The sequence below is a fragment of the Pygocentrus nattereri genome, chromosome 11 (genome assembly GCF_015220715.1).
Source record: "Pygocentrus nattereri isolate fPygNat1 chromosome 11, fPygNat1.pri, whole genome shotgun sequence".
NCBI lineage: Eukaryota > Metazoa > Chordata > Actinopteri > Characiformes > Serrasalmidae > Pygocentrus > Pygocentrus nattereri.
In genome coordinates this window covers 26,459,270-26,478,976 of record NC_051221.1, presented here as the reverse complement: position 1 = coordinate 26,478,976, position 19,707 = coordinate 26,459,270, and the positions used below count along the sequence as shown (strand labels likewise).

At 40.4% G+C, this 19,707-nt stretch overlaps 2 protein-coding genes across 4 annotated transcripts; one reads left to right on the top strand and one right to left on the bottom strand.

The window, feature by feature from the left end:
* The first annotated feature begins 1,390 nt into the window (after positions 1 to 1,390).
* Positions 1,391 to 8,205, top strand: LOC108433626 (pro-neuregulin-4, membrane-bound isoform). 2 transcript variants are annotated; one of them, XM_017708313.2, is made up of 5 exons: positions 1,391 to 3,749; positions 4,887 to 4,965; positions 5,223 to 5,316; positions 6,216 to 6,368; positions 6,845 to 8,205. In XM_017708313.2, exons 2-5 carry the CDS (start codon positions 4,956 to 4,958, stop codon positions 6,960 to 6,962), a joined length of 375 nt encoding a protein of 124 aa, XP_017563802.1. In that variant the 5' UTR covers positions 1,391 to 3,749; positions 4,887 to 4,955; the 3' UTR covers positions 6,963 to 8,205. The 2 variants fall into 2 exon arrangements, with proteins under 2 accessions (XP_017563802.1, XP_037398885.1); XM_037542988.1 differs by lacking the exon at positions 1,391 to 3,749 and having other exon boundaries at positions 4,693 to 4,965.
* A 6,085-nt stretch (positions 8,206 to 14,290) lies between these two features.
* Positions 14,291 to 18,339, bottom strand: lactb (lactamase, beta). Of its 2 annotated transcripts, none has more exons than XM_017708314.2 (6): positions 17,839 to 18,339; positions 17,645 to 17,711; positions 17,358 to 17,548; positions 16,873 to 17,185; positions 15,527 to 15,692; positions 14,291 to 15,051 (listed from the first exon to the last, which is right to left on the bottom strand). In XM_017708314.2, the coding sequence occupies exons 1-6, from the start codon at positions 18,211 to 18,213 to the stop codon at positions 14,535 to 14,537; spliced, it is 1,629 nt and encodes a 542-aa protein (XP_017563803.1). In that variant the 5' UTR covers positions 18,214 to 18,339; the 3' UTR covers positions 14,291 to 14,534. The 2 variants fall into 2 exon arrangements, with proteins under 2 accessions (XP_017563803.1, XP_017563804.1); XM_017708315.2 differs by having other exon boundaries at positions 17,845 to 18,339.
* Positions 18,340 to 19,707: the final 1,368 nt, after the last annotated feature.

The window sequence follows — 19,707 nt, the reverse complement described above, 5'->3', positions numbered from 1 at the left end:
TCCGTTCTGCTGCTGCTTCTTCTTCTTCTTGTGGCTAACAGGGGCACGACGAAGAAGAAGCTCGTGCCGCGAGGCGGTCATCGTTCATGGAGGAGCCGCGAGGGGTCGGCTAGCGCGCGGGCAGAGAGGAGCATGGCTGAGGCTGAGGCAGGAGGAGGGCACTGGCACTGTCCACACGGCTCACTCTCACTGAGGGGGGCTTCCCCTAGCGCTACTGCCACGCCAGGGACTCCATGCGCCCAGCCAGGAGCTGTCCAGGTGCTGAAATCGCCACTCATGCATCCACCGTGGATTCACCGTGCTCGAAACACTCGAAGCGTCCTTGCATGCGCGAGCGTCCAGCCCCCTCAGCGTCTTCTACTACGCCAAGTTCGGTTACGCGTGCGCGTTCGCGTCTGCCTGCCTGATGAGATGTATCCTCGGGATAACCTCCACAGGGCCCATCTATCAGACCACCTCACTGTCGACCCAAATGCAAAGAGGATACCTGGCTATCCACGGTCATTTCTGCACCCCACCTCCTCCTCCTCCTCCTCCTCTGGTGCTTCCAATAAGGGGGGAAACGTGACGACGTCCTCCTCTCGATGTCAATTGGCGTAAGCGTTTGTCATTCAACGACCATTACTACTCGATGGTTTAAGGAAGCGTCAATCAATCACGTGAAATGCTGCTTGCCTACGATTTTTGAGGCTCGTTGTGATTCCGCTTCCTTCCCTGCCACGGGTGACATTGAGCTAGGCTGCATGCAGAAATGCCTCTCTAACTATTCACAAATGACTAATGGGTCGTCATGGTTTGTGTGTGTGTGTGTGTGTCTGTATGTAGGAGAGCATGTGTGTTGGAGATATAAATAGACTATAACATAATTTCCAGCCCCCCATGTTAGATGGTACATTTTTCTTTCATGTTAAGTGGATTCTGGGTCTTCACTAAAATACTAACAAACACTTAAAAATTGTCTGTCATTAGTCTGGTGGTTTATTTAATTTTATATCCCGTCCTACTTATTCTGATGCTCATCTAGGACAAGCTCTCCCTGACAAAACCCACAGCCATAACCAGAACCTCACATCAGCAGCAGGGGGCAATTTCACCTAAATACAGAAACCAGGACTGGTCATGACTGGGATGGCATCTCTCCTGGTAGAAAACAGTTTGACATTGGAGTGGGTGCTGAAGATGAAGAGGGGCAGGATGGAAGTAGACCATAAGGAGAATAAAAGACACACTGAAAAAAGAAATGTATTCTACATCAGTTTTCCATGAATAGAATACAGATCTATAGATAGATAGATAGATAGATAGATAGATAGAGAGAGAGAGAGAGAGAGAGAGAGAGAGAGAGAGAGAGAGAGAGAGAGAGAGAGAGAGAGAGAGAGAGAGAGAGAGAGAGAGATAGAGCCATCCTTCCATTGTGAGAAGACAACATTATGAGTCTGAAAGGATATGTAGCTGTCAAGAAGCTGATAATGAGAAAATAATACAGACAACATAAGAGAAAAAATCTAAGCCAAATGAAGATGCATCGGGTGTTCTCAAAACAACAGCCTGACCTTAACAAATGTCTTTGGTATTACTTGGATCATGAGACATAAAAAATGCCAGTAATGTCTAAAACTGAACTTTGGGGGTGTGGAAACACTAAACACTGGTGAATTAGATTTTTCATTGTTGAGGTTTCTAGACACCTATAGCATCATTGTAGTACGTCTTCAGAGAGATGATTTTTTGAGAGCTGATATGGCTGAAATTAGCTTTTTTTGCATCTATGACCTGATCATTGCGCAGAGCTAGTAAACAGTAAGACAATAGTGGGCTGATGTAATACATGTGGAAATTTTGCAACAAGTTTGCAAAATTTGTAAATAGGTTTGTAAATGAACGCAATTAAATGCATGTAGTGTTGAGGGGCTCATTCTAGGTGTGGATTCTGACATGCAAGTTGGGACAGTATGGGAAATGCAGATATATACATAAAACAGTGATATATTAAACTCTGACCTGTATTTAAACAGTACAAAGACAAGAAGTATAATGTGTTACCTGATCAGCTTCAGTGTTTTTCATGAATATATGCTCATTCTGAAATCAGTGCTTGTGACACATTCCAAGTTAGGGCAGGTGCAATTTAAGACTAGGAACACAGTGAAATGTTTGAAAAACAGCTAGACCAGGTACTGTAATCAAGCTTGTGTATAGAAGGAGCATCCCTTAGTCTGTTATGAATAAGGATTGGTTCAGACTTGCCAACAGTTTAAGACCTTGAGCTCATCTGTAAGCTGTTGCAATTTGTAAATGTGTATTGTTTATGGAAATAATGGAAGTTGTGTTCTCCAGGTCAAAGAAGAAAAGCACCATCCAGACTGTTACCAGCCTAAAGTTCAAAATCCTGCATCTATCATGGTATGGGGTGCATTAGTGGGTAACTTGCAAATCTGTGAAAGCATCATTAAAGCTGAACACATTTTGAGCAACATACTCTGCCTTTTAGACAACCTCTTTTTTCAGGGATGATTATGTTTATTTCAGCATCACAATGCCAAGTGACATTCTGCACATGTTCCAGCAGCATGGCTGTGTAATCAGAGAGAGTGGGTGCTAGGCTGGCCTGGCAGCAGTCCAAAACTGTCTCAAACATTTGCAAAACACAACAATGAAGGACCTGTACATTTCACAGCTGAAGACTTGTCTAACAGAAGAATGGCAAAAATTGCTTTCAAAACTGGATTAGTTTGTGTCTTCAATCCCAGAATTATTTTTAAGTGTTGTTAAAAGGAAAAATGATGTAACACAGGGGTAAACTTGCTCTTGTCTAAACTTTTTTTGGCAAGTGTTACAGGCATCAAATAATAGGAATAGATGTCTATATACAAAAACAGTAAATTCATAAGGCAAAACATAAAATGCTTTGTTTTTGTACAGCTTTTTAGCATTGGGTTTGTAAATGATTACAATTAAATGCAGTTTTACTTTTTTAGTGTGTCCTAATTGTAATGTGGGACTCAATTAGGTGTGGACTCACAAAACAATACAAAACAGAGACAACATTAAAGTCAGAAATGCTAAGATTATTGTCCTTGGCTAAGACACTTACACAAAACACCCCAACCCTTCATATGTTTTGGCCATGGAGGAGAGCTCTTGCTAACGGTTTTCACATAGCAAACACACATGTTCTGTTCCTGGTGTTTCCTGGAAGACAGAATATAAACAGGACACTGAAAGTTAACAAAGTTCCCATAGTTCCACACATACCTGTGGTGTTCAGTGAACTTCCTTTTAAGCATAGCATACATAGCTGAGTCTGTAACCAGATGCTGTCAGCCTGTACAGAACCTGAAGTAGTCTCAGTTAGAGCAGATCATCATTTATTCACGCCACACATTACATGTTTCCTCACACAATCAGAGAAGAGGTTCATGATTCACTGCGGGCAGGCAATCTGATCAATGGCAGAAAATATAAATATATATACAGATATATTTGGAAAAAAAAACATTTAGAATAGTGTTGTTAGTTCATGAGCTAATGATCCCTCCCAATTAGTTTTCCATACCCTGTTGTACCTGTGGTACTTGGTGAGTTAATTGTACCATTTGCAATGTGGACAAACAGCAACCACAACATTTCTGGCATGCTTGTGTGACTCTGAGAGCCACAATGACTTTCCTTTCACAAGTCACCTCAACAAGCCAGAGCAGCTCACCTGGACAAGCAGAGGCAACTTACCGAGGAACTTCTCCGCTCTGGTAGGTCATTCTCAATTTCTCAACTATATCCATAACACTTAGGTTATTACACTATCTGAAACAATTTTTTACTGCTAAAAAAGAGTAAAATTCCTGTAAAACTGCACCATAAAACACAGACATGTTATGGTTTGACAGATTTGGGAAACATTCTTTTTAACAAAGAATTACAATTGTTGTAAGTTCATTACTATTATTATTATTACACTATTATTACACTATATTCAGCTACAATCAACAAAAACAATGATTTAAGTATAATGATAATTTAAATAAAATCTATGTCAACACAATTATTTCATGTTTGTGTTTTATTAACACTATGGATACATAATGCATCATGACAGGTTTAATGCTAAAGCACATATTTCATGATATACACTGTTGAGATCAATGCTATACTATGATTAATATCACTTTTTAAAGATTTTTTTGACAAAATATGTTGTTTATTGCTTTCAAATCTCTTTATATCCAGAATTATTACAAATGGATATACAGCATTTTACAATTTAATTCTTCATATATACACACACACAAAACGTGTGTGCAAAAACATTTCTGGGCAGTAAGCATTTTGCTTAGATAAACACTAATATATAAAAAAACAACTAAACAGTACAAGTCCAGTATTTACACTTACCATCCAAACCTTCATCAGTTAATCATTCCTTCATCAGATTAAATCAGATGTGCTGTTGATGGCATTCAACAAATCTATGCAATGGCTAGACGATGGAAGGGAATTCGGGAACCAAACCTGCGTTCTTCTAACTGTATTCTTTTACCACCCCTGTTCAAATTACATGCTTGGTTGATTTTTGTAGTACAACCTGTACAAGGAACAAACTTATATGTGGTACTTTCTGCAAATTTTAATATTTGCTGAGAAAAAAACTACATAATACATTTTGCACAGGCCTCATTTAATATATTATTAGTATATATGTTTATGTTTAACTGTTCCTTAAAATGTGCAGTAATGTGCTCTCTGTAGAGGATGTGTTAACTTATCTTCACACATCAACAAAACATCATTTGACCAGGGCTGTATACAGGAGCCAAACTCATATGGTAGAGGGGATCTCCTGGATACAGGATTGATGAATAATGACTTAACATGTGCTTTGTTATCAGGTGGAAGCAAAGGATAAAAAAACAGAAAGGAAAATCATTTTGGTGACGAGGCCTTTCTAAGCAGTTCTCATGATGGCAGGTAAAAAGCAGAAATATCTCACTGGCTTTATTGTCATTTGCTTGAGTATTTCTACATATCGGTTACACAAGATTAGTCAACAACTGTTGTGGTACATTCTCATGTATTGCATCATGCTTTCAGAGAACTATGTAAGATTATTGTTATCAGAAAATAAAACATGTCAGCATTATGTTCTCTGACTCATGTAAATCCAGCACAGTGAAAGAGAGACAGGCAGACAGATAATCCGCTCTTTTGTTTTCATCTTTTTTTAGAACATGGTGACCCTTGCACTGGGTCAGAGGTGTCCTACTGCATGAACGGAGGAAAGTGCTTTAAAATTCCCTCAGTGTCCACACCCACCTGTGTGTAAGTGTCTGAATGCATTGCAATAGGCTTTTCTGTAATAAGTATAGAGTGACTGCAAATAGAAGCTCAGAGCAAATAGCTCAGCCTTGCCCCATAGAAAACACTGGACATGTCTAGAACAACTTAAAATAAGACCTAATTTCCCCTGATTGTCCATGTCAAGGTTCTGCTTTGTGTAGGTGTATACAGATTATTATTCAACTGCAATAAGTACAGCAGCTCATTGGGGCAAAAACACAGATGATCCTGCATCTCTAATACCTGTGCTAATTGTATGTTTATGTAAGTCTATGTATGTTTACAGGGAAACACGACTACACCCATAAGTGTTATTTATTTCATATGTCTATTTCAATTACAGGTGGATTGTAACTAGGTCACTTTACATAGCTAGATGTACTTAAGGGGAATTCCATTGACTTTTCAAAATGTCTACATAATTTTGTAGTTGAGATGCAAATAGTCAGTCAGAGTGGTGTGAGGTGAAATGGTGAACTATAGAGAAACTTACTGATTTCTTTGCAGTAGTGGTGATAGGAACCAGTGATCACACGGTCTGCAACACAAATATAGCCATTTTATAGTTTCAGGCTTTAAAGTTTTTAGTTTCAGGCTTTAACATTTTATTTTTGACCAAAAAGAAACCCAACATGAGAAGAAAAGAGCCTAACACACTTCCTGTGCTGATGACTCTGCAAAAGGAACTCCCCCTTAAGCAGTTTTGAGGATACATTTTCTTCTACTTGTGTCATTATTGCAATGGAGTAACAATCTTTTCACTCAAGTATGGGCTTAAGTTACACTACACATGTCTAATCTCAGGCAAGTTTCTGTCAATGTGCAAGATCAGTTAAGGTCACTCACACTGTATGAACCCATGAGCTCTCCTGTCCTCACAGGTGTGGAGAAAACTACAAAGGCAGCAGATGTGAGCAGTTCCAGCTGCTAATCGTTTCAAACAATAGTGAGGAGAAGGGCATGATCGCTGCTGTGATCATCATCCTCATCCTCATTCTGGTGATGCTGGCTGTTATCATCTACTACATCTGCAAGTGAGTGAAAACAAAAGCATTTTGGATTTAATGAATGAAAAGGTGGAACAGCACATTCACATATGACCTGTGCCTTAACATTATTTCAGGATTTAACTCCCTCAAAAGTACTTTTCCTAAATGAATTGCTCAGTGCCCAGGAGTCAGATCCAGGCTTCCATTTCATACATCTGTCTAACTGAAGAATTGTTCTGCCATTATTGTACTTAAAAAGGTAATGCCATGTACTTAATAATGAATAAGCCTTAGGCTGTAACAAGCCTGGGATCTTAAAGGGCTAAACTGCAAGGTCCTGTGTGGGCCCCACACCTCAGTTCCTCACTCTTATGACTACATAACATATTAATTTAAATGTAGTTACTGAACAGTTTATAATACTTACTGAAAAAGAAGTCATAAGATCAATAACTGAATAACAAGCGTGTAGTTTAAGTATTTAATTCAGAGCTCACATACGTTTTCTGCTCTTTTTTCAGAATGAAAAGGAAAGCAGGCCAAAATGAGAGAAAGCAGCCTCAAAATGGTCAAGAGTATTGGAAAGTGAAGTCAAGGGGTGCCAGTGATTTACCAAGACCAGCATTAAACGTTATTTGAAGAAAAAAAAAACAACACTAAGAAAAATACTTGCTTACTTGCACGCTTATGTGGATGATGTGAATTTCTGAAAACCGCCCTCTGGTGGAGGCATTGAACACTTCTCAATGACTAACAGTTACTTTTTAATTTTCTCTGCTTTCTGTCTTTCTTAATATTTCAATTAAAGCATGTCAATAGGTATATTTCAACTATCTTTAAAACAAAAGACATTTGAAATGCATAAGTTAAATATTTGATGGAAGACGCTCATGACCAGGGTTATATTTTATTTTTAAAATCCTATTGTAATACATTTCAAATAAAGCTACTGTCTTTGGCAGTTGTGACCTACTGCCAACATATATTCAAAGGAAAAGCAGTGATGCAGAAGAGTATCAGTGATGCAGAAGAACAGTGACTGTTATATTTAAGAGGACTTACCCAACACTGCACTTACAGAGGAATTCCACATTGTTTTCCAAGTAGCTCAGTCGTTTGAGATGTGAGGTAGTGCACTGTGGTGAAAAGTATCTACTTCTTTACATTGGTACTGATAAGAAACAGGAGTGGCCATGTCTACAACGCAGATACAATACTTTATTTACTATCCAAAACCATCAGTGACCCTACATATGTTTTCTGGTTTATGTAAATAATAGTGATAATGATGGGATAAATCCCAAAGCAAGTTTAATTTAGAGACTATTTGGCCTTACAACGCCTTGCATGTACTTCTCAATGGTTTTAAAAAAAAGAAATTTAGGCCAAAAGCTGGCCTCAAAATTATCATTAAGAAACGTCTTGGGTGTCCAGTGTTGTAGCTTTTAGAGGCATTAAATGTTTTGGATATCTGGTTCCTATCAGCCCAGTGGTTAAAAATAATATTTTTTTCTAGAAAAGAGCATTTCACAACAAGCTACTTTGAATAATTTTGTGTACATGTACAACTTAACTGTGCATAAATTTGAAAAAAATCTGTGGAATTCCCCTTTAATGCTGGGATTCTAAGATTATGTGCACAAATATTCAAAATTTTTATACTAACTTTGTTAATCATCAAACAGTAAAAACAGCATGTCTATACTCTGCTTCATGTGCACATGCCAATGGTTATTTTCAGATCCCCAAAACCTTCAACATATAAAACAGATCTTAAGATATTAAACCACTTATGAAACCCTGTGAAAACAATGCTTTGATGTTATGAATGTTTCTGTTGTTTTATCATACGAAGAAAATAAAGTCTAACAGTATTAATCCACACAACGTGTGTTCATTGCCCCACTTGTGTCAGCTCTGTAAAAGGCTGCTTACTCCCAGTCCTAAGGCAATGCTAGTAAACATATACCTACCACCAATAAGCCTTAGGATTCTGGGTCCCACAATTGTTCATTGAAATCTGTAGCTCACAAACACAAATCAATCTGTACAATATGACAAAGATGATGATGACTGTTAACTGGTCAGCTTTTCTTTGGTCACTGTTGATGTACTAAGCACGAAACTCCTGGGAATGCTGCCAACACATGGCTTTTGACGACATGTATCAAAGAACGCAATATATCGACTGAACTTCTTAACTCCAATTCATGTCATTTTTTTTTGCACCGTTCTGTGATATTTTCTAGCTAAACAGGTTGTGAACAGCATCATGTGTTCATATGATTCTTGTGTTCCTTAAACATATATATATATATATATACAAAATCTAACCCCACCATGTGAATGTCGCAGCTGAAATCGAGACTCGTCAGACCAGGCACATTTTTCCAATATTCTATTGTCCAATTTCTGTGAGCCCGTGTGAATTATAGTCTCTGTTTCCTGTTCTTAGCTGACAGGAGTGGCACCCAGTGTGTGTGTGTGGGTGTGTGTGTGTGTGTGTGTATATATATATATATATATATATATATATATATATATATATATATATATATATATATATATAAACTGCTCAAAAAAATAAAGGGAACACTTAAACAACACAATATAACCCCACTTAGGAAGCAACACTGATTGACAATCAATTTCACATGCTGTTGTGCAAATGGAATAGACAACAGGTGGAAATTATTGGCAATTAGCAAGACACACTCAATAAAGGAGTGGTTCTGCAGGTGGGGACCACAGACCACTTCTCAGTACCTTTCTGCTTTCTGGCTGAGGTTTTGGTCACTTTTGAATGTTGGTGGTGCTTTCAAACTCGTGGTAGCATAAGACGGACTCTACAACCCACACAAGTGGCTCAGGTAGTGCAGCTCATCCAGGATAGCACATCAATGTGAGCTGTGGCAAGGTTTGCTGTTTCTGTCAGCGTAGTGTCCAGAGGCTGGAGGCGCTACCAGGAGACAAGCCAGTACACCAGGAGATGTGGAGGAGGCCGTAGGAGGGCAACAACCCAGCAGCAGGACCGCTACCTCCACCTTTGTGCAAGGAGGAACAGGAGGAGCACTGCCAGAGCCCTGCAAAATGACCTCCAGCAGGCCAAAAATGTGCATGTGTCTGCACAAACGGTTAGAAACCGACTCCATGAGGATGGTATGAGGGCCCGACGTCCACAGATGGGGGTTGTGCCACTGGCGCCCTGTGCTCTTCACAGATGAAAGCAGGTTCACACTGAGCACATGTGACAGACGTGACAGAGTCTGGAGACGCCGTGGAGAGCGATCTGCTGCCTGCAACATCCTTCAGCATGACCGGTTTGGCAGCGGGTCAGTAATGGTGTGGGGTGGCATTTCTTTGGAGGGCCGCACAGCCCTCCATGTGCACGCAAGAGGTAGCCTGACTGCCATTAGGTACTGAGATGAGATCCTCAGACCCCTTGTGAGACCATATGCTGGTGCGGTTGGCCTGGGCTCCTCCTAATGCAGGACAATGCTAGACCTCATGTGGCTGGAGTGTGTCAGCAGTTTCTGCAAGCTGAAGGCATTGAAGCTATGGACTGGCCCGCCCGTTCCCCAGACCTGAATCCGATTGAGCACATCTGGGACATCATGTCTCGCTCCATCCACCAATGCCACGTTGTACCACAGTCCAGGAGTTGGCGGATACTTTAGTCCAGGTCTGGGAGGAGATCCCTCAGGAGACCATCCGCCACCTCATCAGGAGCATGCCCAGGCATTGTAGGGAGGTCATCCAGGCATGTGGAGGCCACACACAATACTGAGCCTCATTTTGACTTGTTTTAAGGACATTACATCAAAGTTCAGCCTGTAGTGTGTTTTTCCACTTTAATTTTGTGTGTGACTCCAAATCCAGGCCTCCATTGGTTAATAAATTTGATTTCCATTGATGATTTTTGTGTGATTTTGTTGTCAGCACATTCAACTTTGTACAGAACAAAGTATTCAATGAGAATATTTCATTCATTCAGATCTAGGATGGGTTATTTGAGTGTTCCCTTTATTTTTTTGAGCAGTATATATATATATATATATATATATATATATATATATATATATATATATATATACTGCTCATGTATACACACACATGTCCTCTGTAGAATCACTCACTAATGTATTCCAAATTGCCTCTGGAAGCTACATCAGCAAAAGAACTGCATTTGAGCTTCACGAAATGGGTTTCCATGGCTGAGCAACTGCACATAAGACTAAGATTAAAATACACAATGCCAAACAGAGGTGGGGGAGGGGGGTGAGGGTGGTGTGGGTGGTGTGAAGCATACTGCCACCAGACTGGAGCACTGGAAAAGTATTCTGTTCAGCCAAGAATCATGCTTCTCTATCGGGCAGCCTAATGGACGAGTCTGGGGTTGAACATTACCTGCCGTGGAGGAGGGATAATGCTACAGGGACAATTCTATGCTTCCATTTTTGTGGGAACAGTTTAGGGAAGGCCTTTTCTGCTCCAGCATAACTGTGCCCAAGTGCACAAAGCAAAGTCCATACAAGCATGTCTGGGTGATTTTGTTGGGTCCAAAATTAGCAAGGAGTAAATTACCAGATTTAATCTTAAATCTCGCCAACTTTCCAGCCACACCTGGATCAGCAACAAAAAATCTTGGCGTTATAATAGATTCAGATTTATCATTCGATCAACACATAGGCAGCATCACTAGGACAGCCTTTCTACATCTGCGCACCATCGCCAAGATCAGAAATGCCCTATCCCTGCGTGATGCGGAAACACTAGTACATGCCTTTATTACTTCTATGCTACACTACTGTAACGCACTACTGTCAGGATGCACGAGCAGGAGTTTAAACAAACTCCAACTAGTCCAAAACGCCGCAGCCAGGGTCCTCACTAAAACTAGAAAATTTGAGCATATTAGTCCAGTGCTATCATCACTTCATTGGCTACCTATTAAATTCTGTATTGATTATAAAATCCTTTTATTGACTTATAAAGCCCTACATGGTCTTGCTCCTGAATACCTGCAAGACCTTATTTCTCATCACGACCACTCAGATCACAGAGTGCTGGCTTATTAATAGTCCCCAGAATTCAGAAGGTTTCAGCTGGGGGAGGAGCTTTTTCTTATAAAGCCCCCAAACTCTGGAATGATCTTCCAGAAACTGTTCGGGACTCAGACACAGTCTCAATCTTTAAGACTAGGCTGAAAACTCACTTTTTCAGTTTAGCTTTTGGTAGCTAATGTTCCCCCTTAGATAAAGGCAGCAGATCCAGGGGTCCATGGACATAAACTGAGACGCTGGTGCTGTCGTCCCGCTGCTCACACGCGGTCACTCAAGTTTGTGGACGGTGGAGCGGAGGGATGCCAAACTGTTTCAGAGTGCTGCCGTGTCTGTGTGTCCTTCTAGTTCTCTCCTTTTAGCTAAGCTGTCATAGTCAGATCTGCCGGAGTCGTTAGCCACACGCTGTAAATGTTTACATTCCCTGTTTATGTACAAACAGATAGAATAAAACTAATTCCATCTCCCTGCTTTCTTTCCGAGTATACAATCAGCCATATGTCCGGCTGGACACTGAAGGACGACTGACTGCTGAGCCCTCCTGCTACCCACTTCAGACCAGCTGCCCATGCCCCAGCTGCCACCACCTGCCTTGGATGAGCTGCCCACCCTACGCTGATGTTCTCATAGACTCCTAGTTATTCCTAATACCAATATTACTGCTATTAATATTAGTAATATTATCACTTGTAGGTAGTTTGACCAGAGGAGGATGGGTCCCCCCTGGTGAGCCTGGTTCCTCCCAAGGTTTCTTCCTCAGTTCTGAGGGGGTTTTTCCTTGCCACTGTTGGCCCTCGCTTGCCCACCAGGGGGTTTCTGTACATTCTTACAGTCCTGTTGAAACTTTGTCTTTTCCGAAATTCTGTAAAGCTGCTTTGTGACAACATCCGTTGTAAAAAGCGCTATACAAATAAATTTGATTTGATTTGTGGAAGAACCTGACAAGCCCACACAGAGTCCTGACCTCAACACCATCAAACACCTTTGGAAAGTACTAGAACAGACATTATGAGTCAGGCCCTCTCGTCCAACATGGTCCAAAACCTTCCCAGAAGAGTGGAAGCTGTTTCAGCTGCAAAGGGGGACCAACTCCATATTAATGCCTTTGGATTTAGAATGGGATGTCATAAAAGCTCCTGTGGGTGTAATGTCCCAATACTTCTGTTCATACAGTGTATATGCAAAAGTCTGAGAACTGTTTTTTTTAAACAAACAACAAAATATTTTAGAATTGTGAAAAATGTAAAAAGTTATGACAAGAAAAAGAAAATATAGAAAAGATTCAGTACTGTTTCTTGCTCATTATTCAAATTTAAGGAAATTTGTGACACTGACCATGTTAAGGCCTTTAAACAAAAAGGCCTTTTTGTCTTATTTCCTCCATTGAAACACACGAAGACTCTCAGGAAGATTTAATCTGCTCATCAGAGGCTTTTGCACAAATTTGTGGAGTCCATGCTGTTCTTAAAGCAAAAGAAGGGCATATCAAATATTAAGATATTCTTAAATTCATTTTAGAATTTCAAAGATACTATTTTTAATCAAATTGTTATGCTGACAATAAACTTTGCATTGAAAACAGTTCTATTAAATTAGAAAAGACTGCAAAATGGAAGCATTTTCATTAGTGGTATCAACCCAGTCATTTAAGTGTAGATCCATGAATAGCATAAGCGGGTGCTCATCATTCACTTCAGTCTGATGGAATGCACCCAGACATCTAGGCTTTTAGAAGAGACCATTTTAAATTATGATATATTGCTCTAAAAAAGTCATTACACACTTACATTTGAGACAAAATGTAATATCTTCTTTGGAAGAGGAGGAAAGCAACTGGAGAAAAGTCTCCATCTAGTGGAAATATCTACACACCTCACTTTAGACACATAAAGGCTGCCTCTTCTTTAGACAAAGCAATGATGCATTATATTTCCAAAAGTATTCGCTTGTCTGGCTTCACACACATATGAGATTAAGTGACATCCCATTCTTAATCCACAGGGTTTAATATGATGTTGGCCCACCCTTTGCAGCTACAACAGTTTCAGCTCTTCTGGGAGGGCTTTCCACAAGGGGAATAGGACTGTGTTCATGGGAATTTCTGACCATTCTTCCAGAAGCGCATGTGTGAGGTCAGACACTGATGTTGGATGAGAAGGCCTGGCTCGCAGTCTCCACCCTAACTCATCCCAAAGGTATTCTAGTGGGTTGAGTTCTTCCAAAAAAAAAAAAAACAAAAAAAAAAAAACAGCATACTCATCCATGTCTTTATGGGCCATGCTTTGTGCACTGGAGCGCAGTCATATTGGAACAGGAAGGGGACACCGTCCAGTGGCGGTGTTTTACACCACTACATTCGACACTTTGCATTGTGCTTGGTGATGTAAGGCTTGGATGCAGCTGCTCGGCCATGGAAACCCATTCCATGAAGCTTTCCACACTGTTCTTGAGCTAATCTGAAGTCCACATGAAGTTTGCAGTTCTTGGTGACCTCTGTGCACTATGTGCCTCAGCATCCGCTGACCCTGCTCTGTCATTTTACGTGGCCTACCACTTGGCTGAGTTGCTGTTGTTCCCAATCACTTCCACTTTGTTATAATACCACTGAGAGTTGACAGTGGAATATTTAGTAGTGAGGAAATTTCACTTGACTTATTGCACAGGTGGCACCCTATCACGATACCATGGTTTTATACACCTTTGGCCATAGCTGGAACACCTGAATTCAGTGATTTGGATGAGTGAGTGAATACTTTTGGCAATATAGTGTATTTGTGAGTTTCTTTATGAGAAGGATCGATAGGATTAATTTATTTTAAGGGGAATGTATAGGATCAAAACTAATTTATATTTAACAGATAAAAAACAATAATCTTCCAAAAAAAGAGTAAGGAAAAACGTTAATAATTACTAATGAAATGACATACAAAATTTATTTCAATCAATAAGACAAAATACAAATAAATGGCACTAAAGTGCAATTAAAAATGTGTGATTGACTCTTAGTGGCATTCACAGCTTAGCACTGTAAACAAAGTACACAGGGCAGCATTCTGATAGGAGATGCACAAATCCTTTAAAGGTATCAGATGAAGACACTCAACCGAATTTGTACATCCCACACTAGATATTAACCTGCACTAATTTCGCTTTATATGTCCCTGGCCTTCTCAAACTCATAGGCAATCTTCAGAGCAGTTGCATTGAGTCCTACTGACTGCATGTTAGTGATGATCGCCACCACAACTCCCTGTGGAAGAGCAACTCCAGGAATCTGTACAGTCTCGCTGGGTAAAACCAGCAACACACTACTCGCTCCCACTGCGCCTCCAGTGTGTGAGACATAATGTCTGCGCAAGCGACACTGCCCATACTTCTGCTGCTTCTCCACAACCAGCCACCCCTGCGCATACAATCCATCCTTATCCCACGAAGCTTCAGTTTTATCCACAGGAGCCCACATGGCTTTGGCTGTGTGAGGTTTAAGGAAGCCTGGGAGGAGGCCGCTTGTGTCCTTCAGGTCTGCTATCTGATAGCTGTAGAGCATTGCATTCCCAAACAGCAACAGATCGCCTGCCGTGGACAGAAAGCCACCTCCAGCCCACTTGTAGGAGTTGTCCACATAGGGACAGTTCACTATACGCCCCTTTTTATTGAAACAATAAGACCTGGAGGAGGAAGGCAAGCACATGTAAGTACAATAGGACTGCACTAGCTGTATACTGCCCTAGTGACTTAATAGGGAAGAAACAAGATTCCAGTTAGACAAAACCCTCAACCGCTTAATCTGTAGGCTTACATTACACCATATTACATTTTGTTGGACCTTCTATATGAAAATGTTAACCTGTTCTCTATGGACAAAGGTACATTACCATAATTTGTATATTTGAATTTAATATACTAGAAAGAATAAAACAGAATATTAAATGTGTCATAACTTTTACACAGGCCACATTTTGCAAACTTTTTTTCTTTCAGCAAATGTTCATTAAAATGTTCAGCAGCATGTTCTCTGTGTTTATGTGCACTTAAGTTCCACGACAGTTGAACATTAAATCTAAATGTTGTGATTCACTTTGAAAGGAAACAAAATACCACGAGTAACAATATCTTCCTCTCACCCTAGGAGGCGATGATTACCTGGAGCGGTTGTATATAATGGGGTCGTTTTCGTCCGGCACTGTGTTGAGCATGCCGAGTTCACGGAAAAGCTTCTGCATGAGGTCCAGAAAGCGTTGGCCTGCTGCTCTCTCCAGTACAGCACTCAACAGTGTGAAAGCATGTGTGGAGTACAGGAACGTAGTGCCTACAGACAGCCAACAGCACAGTCATATGCTACTGCATACTTGCACAAGCTAAATTCCTACTTGAATTTGATTGTTTTTTTTCATTTGCAAGAATGACATTAGAAGTTCTTTTTGTGTTCTTGCAGGACATGAAAGAAAAAAGCTTCAGGCTAACAGCAAACTGAAATTTCTCACTTCAAGGTCTGTGCATTTCAAACAACTCTGACAAAATGACAGCTAAAAATAAAAGTTATGCACTAAAGTGAGGATGATGTTCTCCCTAATTCTGTGAAAAAGGGAAAATGTGAATATTATGCATGTATTTTGAGAGATCTGTGATAATCAACTGGAGTTAACGGGACATTTCAGTATACTGTAAGAGCATACACAGTGCAATTGCCTATGGCTCATCAAACTGCTTAATGAGGAGTTCCATCGATTTTTCACAGTTCAATCGTTAGGATGTACACAGTCTTTCAGAGTGGTCTGATGTGAAATACTCCACTGTAGAAAAAGAGTCAGAACTGCTCAGTGTTGGTGATGGGAATCTGAGGTTTTTAATGCCTCTGAAAGCTACATCACAGAAAGTTGTTACATGGTTACTAAAAGGTTGCCTCTGCCTGAGACAGCATTTTATGATCATTCTGAAATAAACTTTGCCCTACTACATATACACCAACTAAGCACTGGTGGTTCAGTGACAGAATTCTCATCTGCCATGCGGAAGGCCCGGGTTGGATTCCCGGCCAACGCACAGCACGTTGTTTAGTTGCTTCTCTGGGCTGGAGGTTAGGGAACCAACCCTATGACCAGATGGTTGCCGGTTCAATCCCCAGGGCCGACAGCACATGACTGAAGTGTCCTTGAGCAAGACACCTAACCCCCCAATTGCTCCCCAGGCGCCGAGGATAGGGCTGCCCAGTGTGCTCACTGCCACCTTGTGTGTGTGTGTGTGTGTGTCTATTCATTAGCGTGTATGTGGTGTTTCACTTCACAGATGGGTTAAATGCAGAGGTGGAATTTCCCCGTTTGTGGGGTAAATAAAGTATAACTTAGAAAACACTCAATAAGAACATCTGGGACTGACTGCTACTATGAATGCTTGTGATCCATGTGTCATACTACTAAATGAAATGCATTACCTTTAGGGGTTCATGAATAATAATGTGCAGAAACCACATAAATAATTAAAAATCTTACCAGGTTTGAAAATAAGTGGATCGTTCTTGAATAGGTCCAGAGCCTGTATCACATTCTCAAAGTTGTCTTTGAGGTAGTACTCTTCATGCTCAAACTCTTTCTTCTTATTGCCTGGTTTGGGATCCTTGCTCTTAGTATTGTTCTCCTTCAGTTTGGGTTTGTCTTTGTTCTCAGCAGTGCTCTCAACTTTCTTCTCTGGAGGCTTCAAAAGGCGCTTTGCTTTCTCCTTTTGTTCTCTTACCTTTTTAGGGTCTTTTTCATAGTGACGGATGCCACTCAAGTGGGACAACAGCATTCGGGGTGTTATGGTGACCTGGTTTAGGGATACAACAAAACATGCCACCTAGTCAATAGACTGTACTTATACCTATTCTTAAAATAAAAGTGGTAGCAAAAATGGTATTTTAGAAAAAGCAACTGCTGAACACTTCAACTCAAGTGTTACGAGGAACATATTTTTCCAAAACTGGAATCTGTATTCTTACATCCTCCCCCTCAAACTGTTTTTCTGGAAACTCTGGTACATATTTCTGGACAGGCATGTCTAGATCCAGCTTGTCCTCCTCCCACACTCGAGCAACAGCTGCTGCAGTCAGAGGCTTACTGATGCTGGCTATTCTCATTACAGTGTCTGGACCACACGCCACTCTGTTCTCCAAATCGGCATAACCTAGTCCTAAAGAAAGACATCAGCATTAAATGGTTATAAAAAATAGTCTTGTCAATCTGATGAATTTTAGCATCTTTACAGAAACTGTTATAAAACCTATACCTTCACACCAGACTTGGGTGCCATCTACAGACACCCCGATGACCACACCAGGAGCTCCAACCTCATCCTGTGATTAAACAGCAGGGCTTAGGCAGAATGTAGTTTGGCAGACTCACATTAATGCATGGTAGTTTATTTTAACGCCATGCAACAATCTATGAAAGTGTCACACTGAACAGTGCTTTTCCTGATACCTGTACCTTTATCCGCTGAACCAAGTCTCGACTGATGTCTATTGCAGCTCTATATTTTGAGCTACTGTGAGGCTCTTCTGTTTCCTCCGAATCGCACTCGCAGCGCTCAGGACTGTAGTGGTTTTTCAGCCCCACAGCTAACAGAAAACCTGCCCCGAGGCCTAATGTCCACAACCTTTTCCGTGCACCGTTAGAATAGTGAAAAGCACGTCGGGCTCCTGTTAGATTTCTTGTCTGTTGAGTCCTCACAGCTAGAATATGTCTGTCCGACTTCAGGAGAAACGTCAGCAAAGACGAGAAGGAGCCCACGTTCTGAGGACAGACCTTACACCTGGAGCACAAGAGGCTCTGTGACAAAAATAACAGCCGTGACATCGTTTTCTGTAGTGAAATGGTGAGGTCTGACACTCAAACTCAAGTAAAGCAGTTCAGAAGGGTTTCCAGCCAGATTTGTTTACCACTGAGAATTCAGTAAGGGTATGTGAAGTAAGCGGCAGCACATACTAATGCCTTCTGGGTAAGCCATCTTCCAGTGTAAATGTCAATTGCGTCTTTCCTGTGAATGAGTATGAATCAATTTAAATATAATTAAAATACCTATTTTAGCATAATCCGTGGTTTATCTCATCCATTATGTTTACTTTATATTGGGAGATTTTTAATTCAGTGAGAGCAGAAGGACTTTTACTTTGAAAAAAAGCTTCGCTTTGTACGGCGAAGACAGAAAAGACGGCGTAATTCACAGTAAATTGTCAGCGACGGGTAATTCAGTTCAACTGGTTTTATTTTCGGTGATTATCCGATAAATACCAAGACCGATACGAATACTTACACTTCTGTACATTTTTGGAGCACAAAAAGGGGAATTCTTTGTAACTTAGAGGGCACTCCTGTGCATTTATTTGCTACATTTCACTTTTTCAAAATCAAAGACACTCAGTTTAATAAAAAAAAGATATTCAGTTTACTGCTTAAAGAAAACCCTCAGCACCGATCAGAGGTGCGTAAGAGGTAAAGTTAAATGTGCACGAGTAAAATTTGGACAGATGTATTTTACTGAGTGTTTTAAAATTGTACTACTGTTACCCAGGCGTAGTAATTACGTTTTACTTAGTTACATTATTCATTAACATTTAGTAACTATATTTGTGTGTGTTTAAACCTCATTGTGGTAGTAATATGTACTGCTTTGGGAGTGATCACAATTCTGACTTTTATGGTTTATCATTTCATTTTAGACCAAGGGTGCATCGACAAGCGAACAGAACAACAAACTTCATTAACTGTGCTGACAGATGGTTGATGTTGTAAGGAGTTCCACTGCAGTTCTGTACGTTACTCAGTACTAAGGTACTTTTTTGACCTGGTACTACAGAACTTAAACTCAAGTTTTTTGGATGAATACTTTTATTTGTCATTATTTCACAGAAATAACAATACTTGTACTTGAGCATTTGGTTTAGGCTCCCTTATCCTGCTCCTTCTCTTCTAGTCCACTTCTTCCATGATAACTGATTAGATTCAGCCAGCCCTCAAACTGCTGTGACCATTTCTGTAAGCATGTTTATTCCATATAAATAAATCTAAAATGATTTTTGAATGAGCCATTTTTGAAAGACAAGTTAACTCGTCCATTTTAATTGCACCTTTGACACAGCATTTTCTGTTTTAACTTAAACTATAGCTTATAGTTCATTAGTTACTCCTATAGTATTAGTTCAGAAGTACTACCAACCATGGCCCTACTGTCGTCCTTGTGAAAGGTCACCTGAGAAACTCTTAGCAAAAACAACTTATTTGCATTTGGTTCTTGAAAGCATTAGAGAACAGGTCAAAACACTGATAAGCCTTCTAGTCCGTTACAGTCTC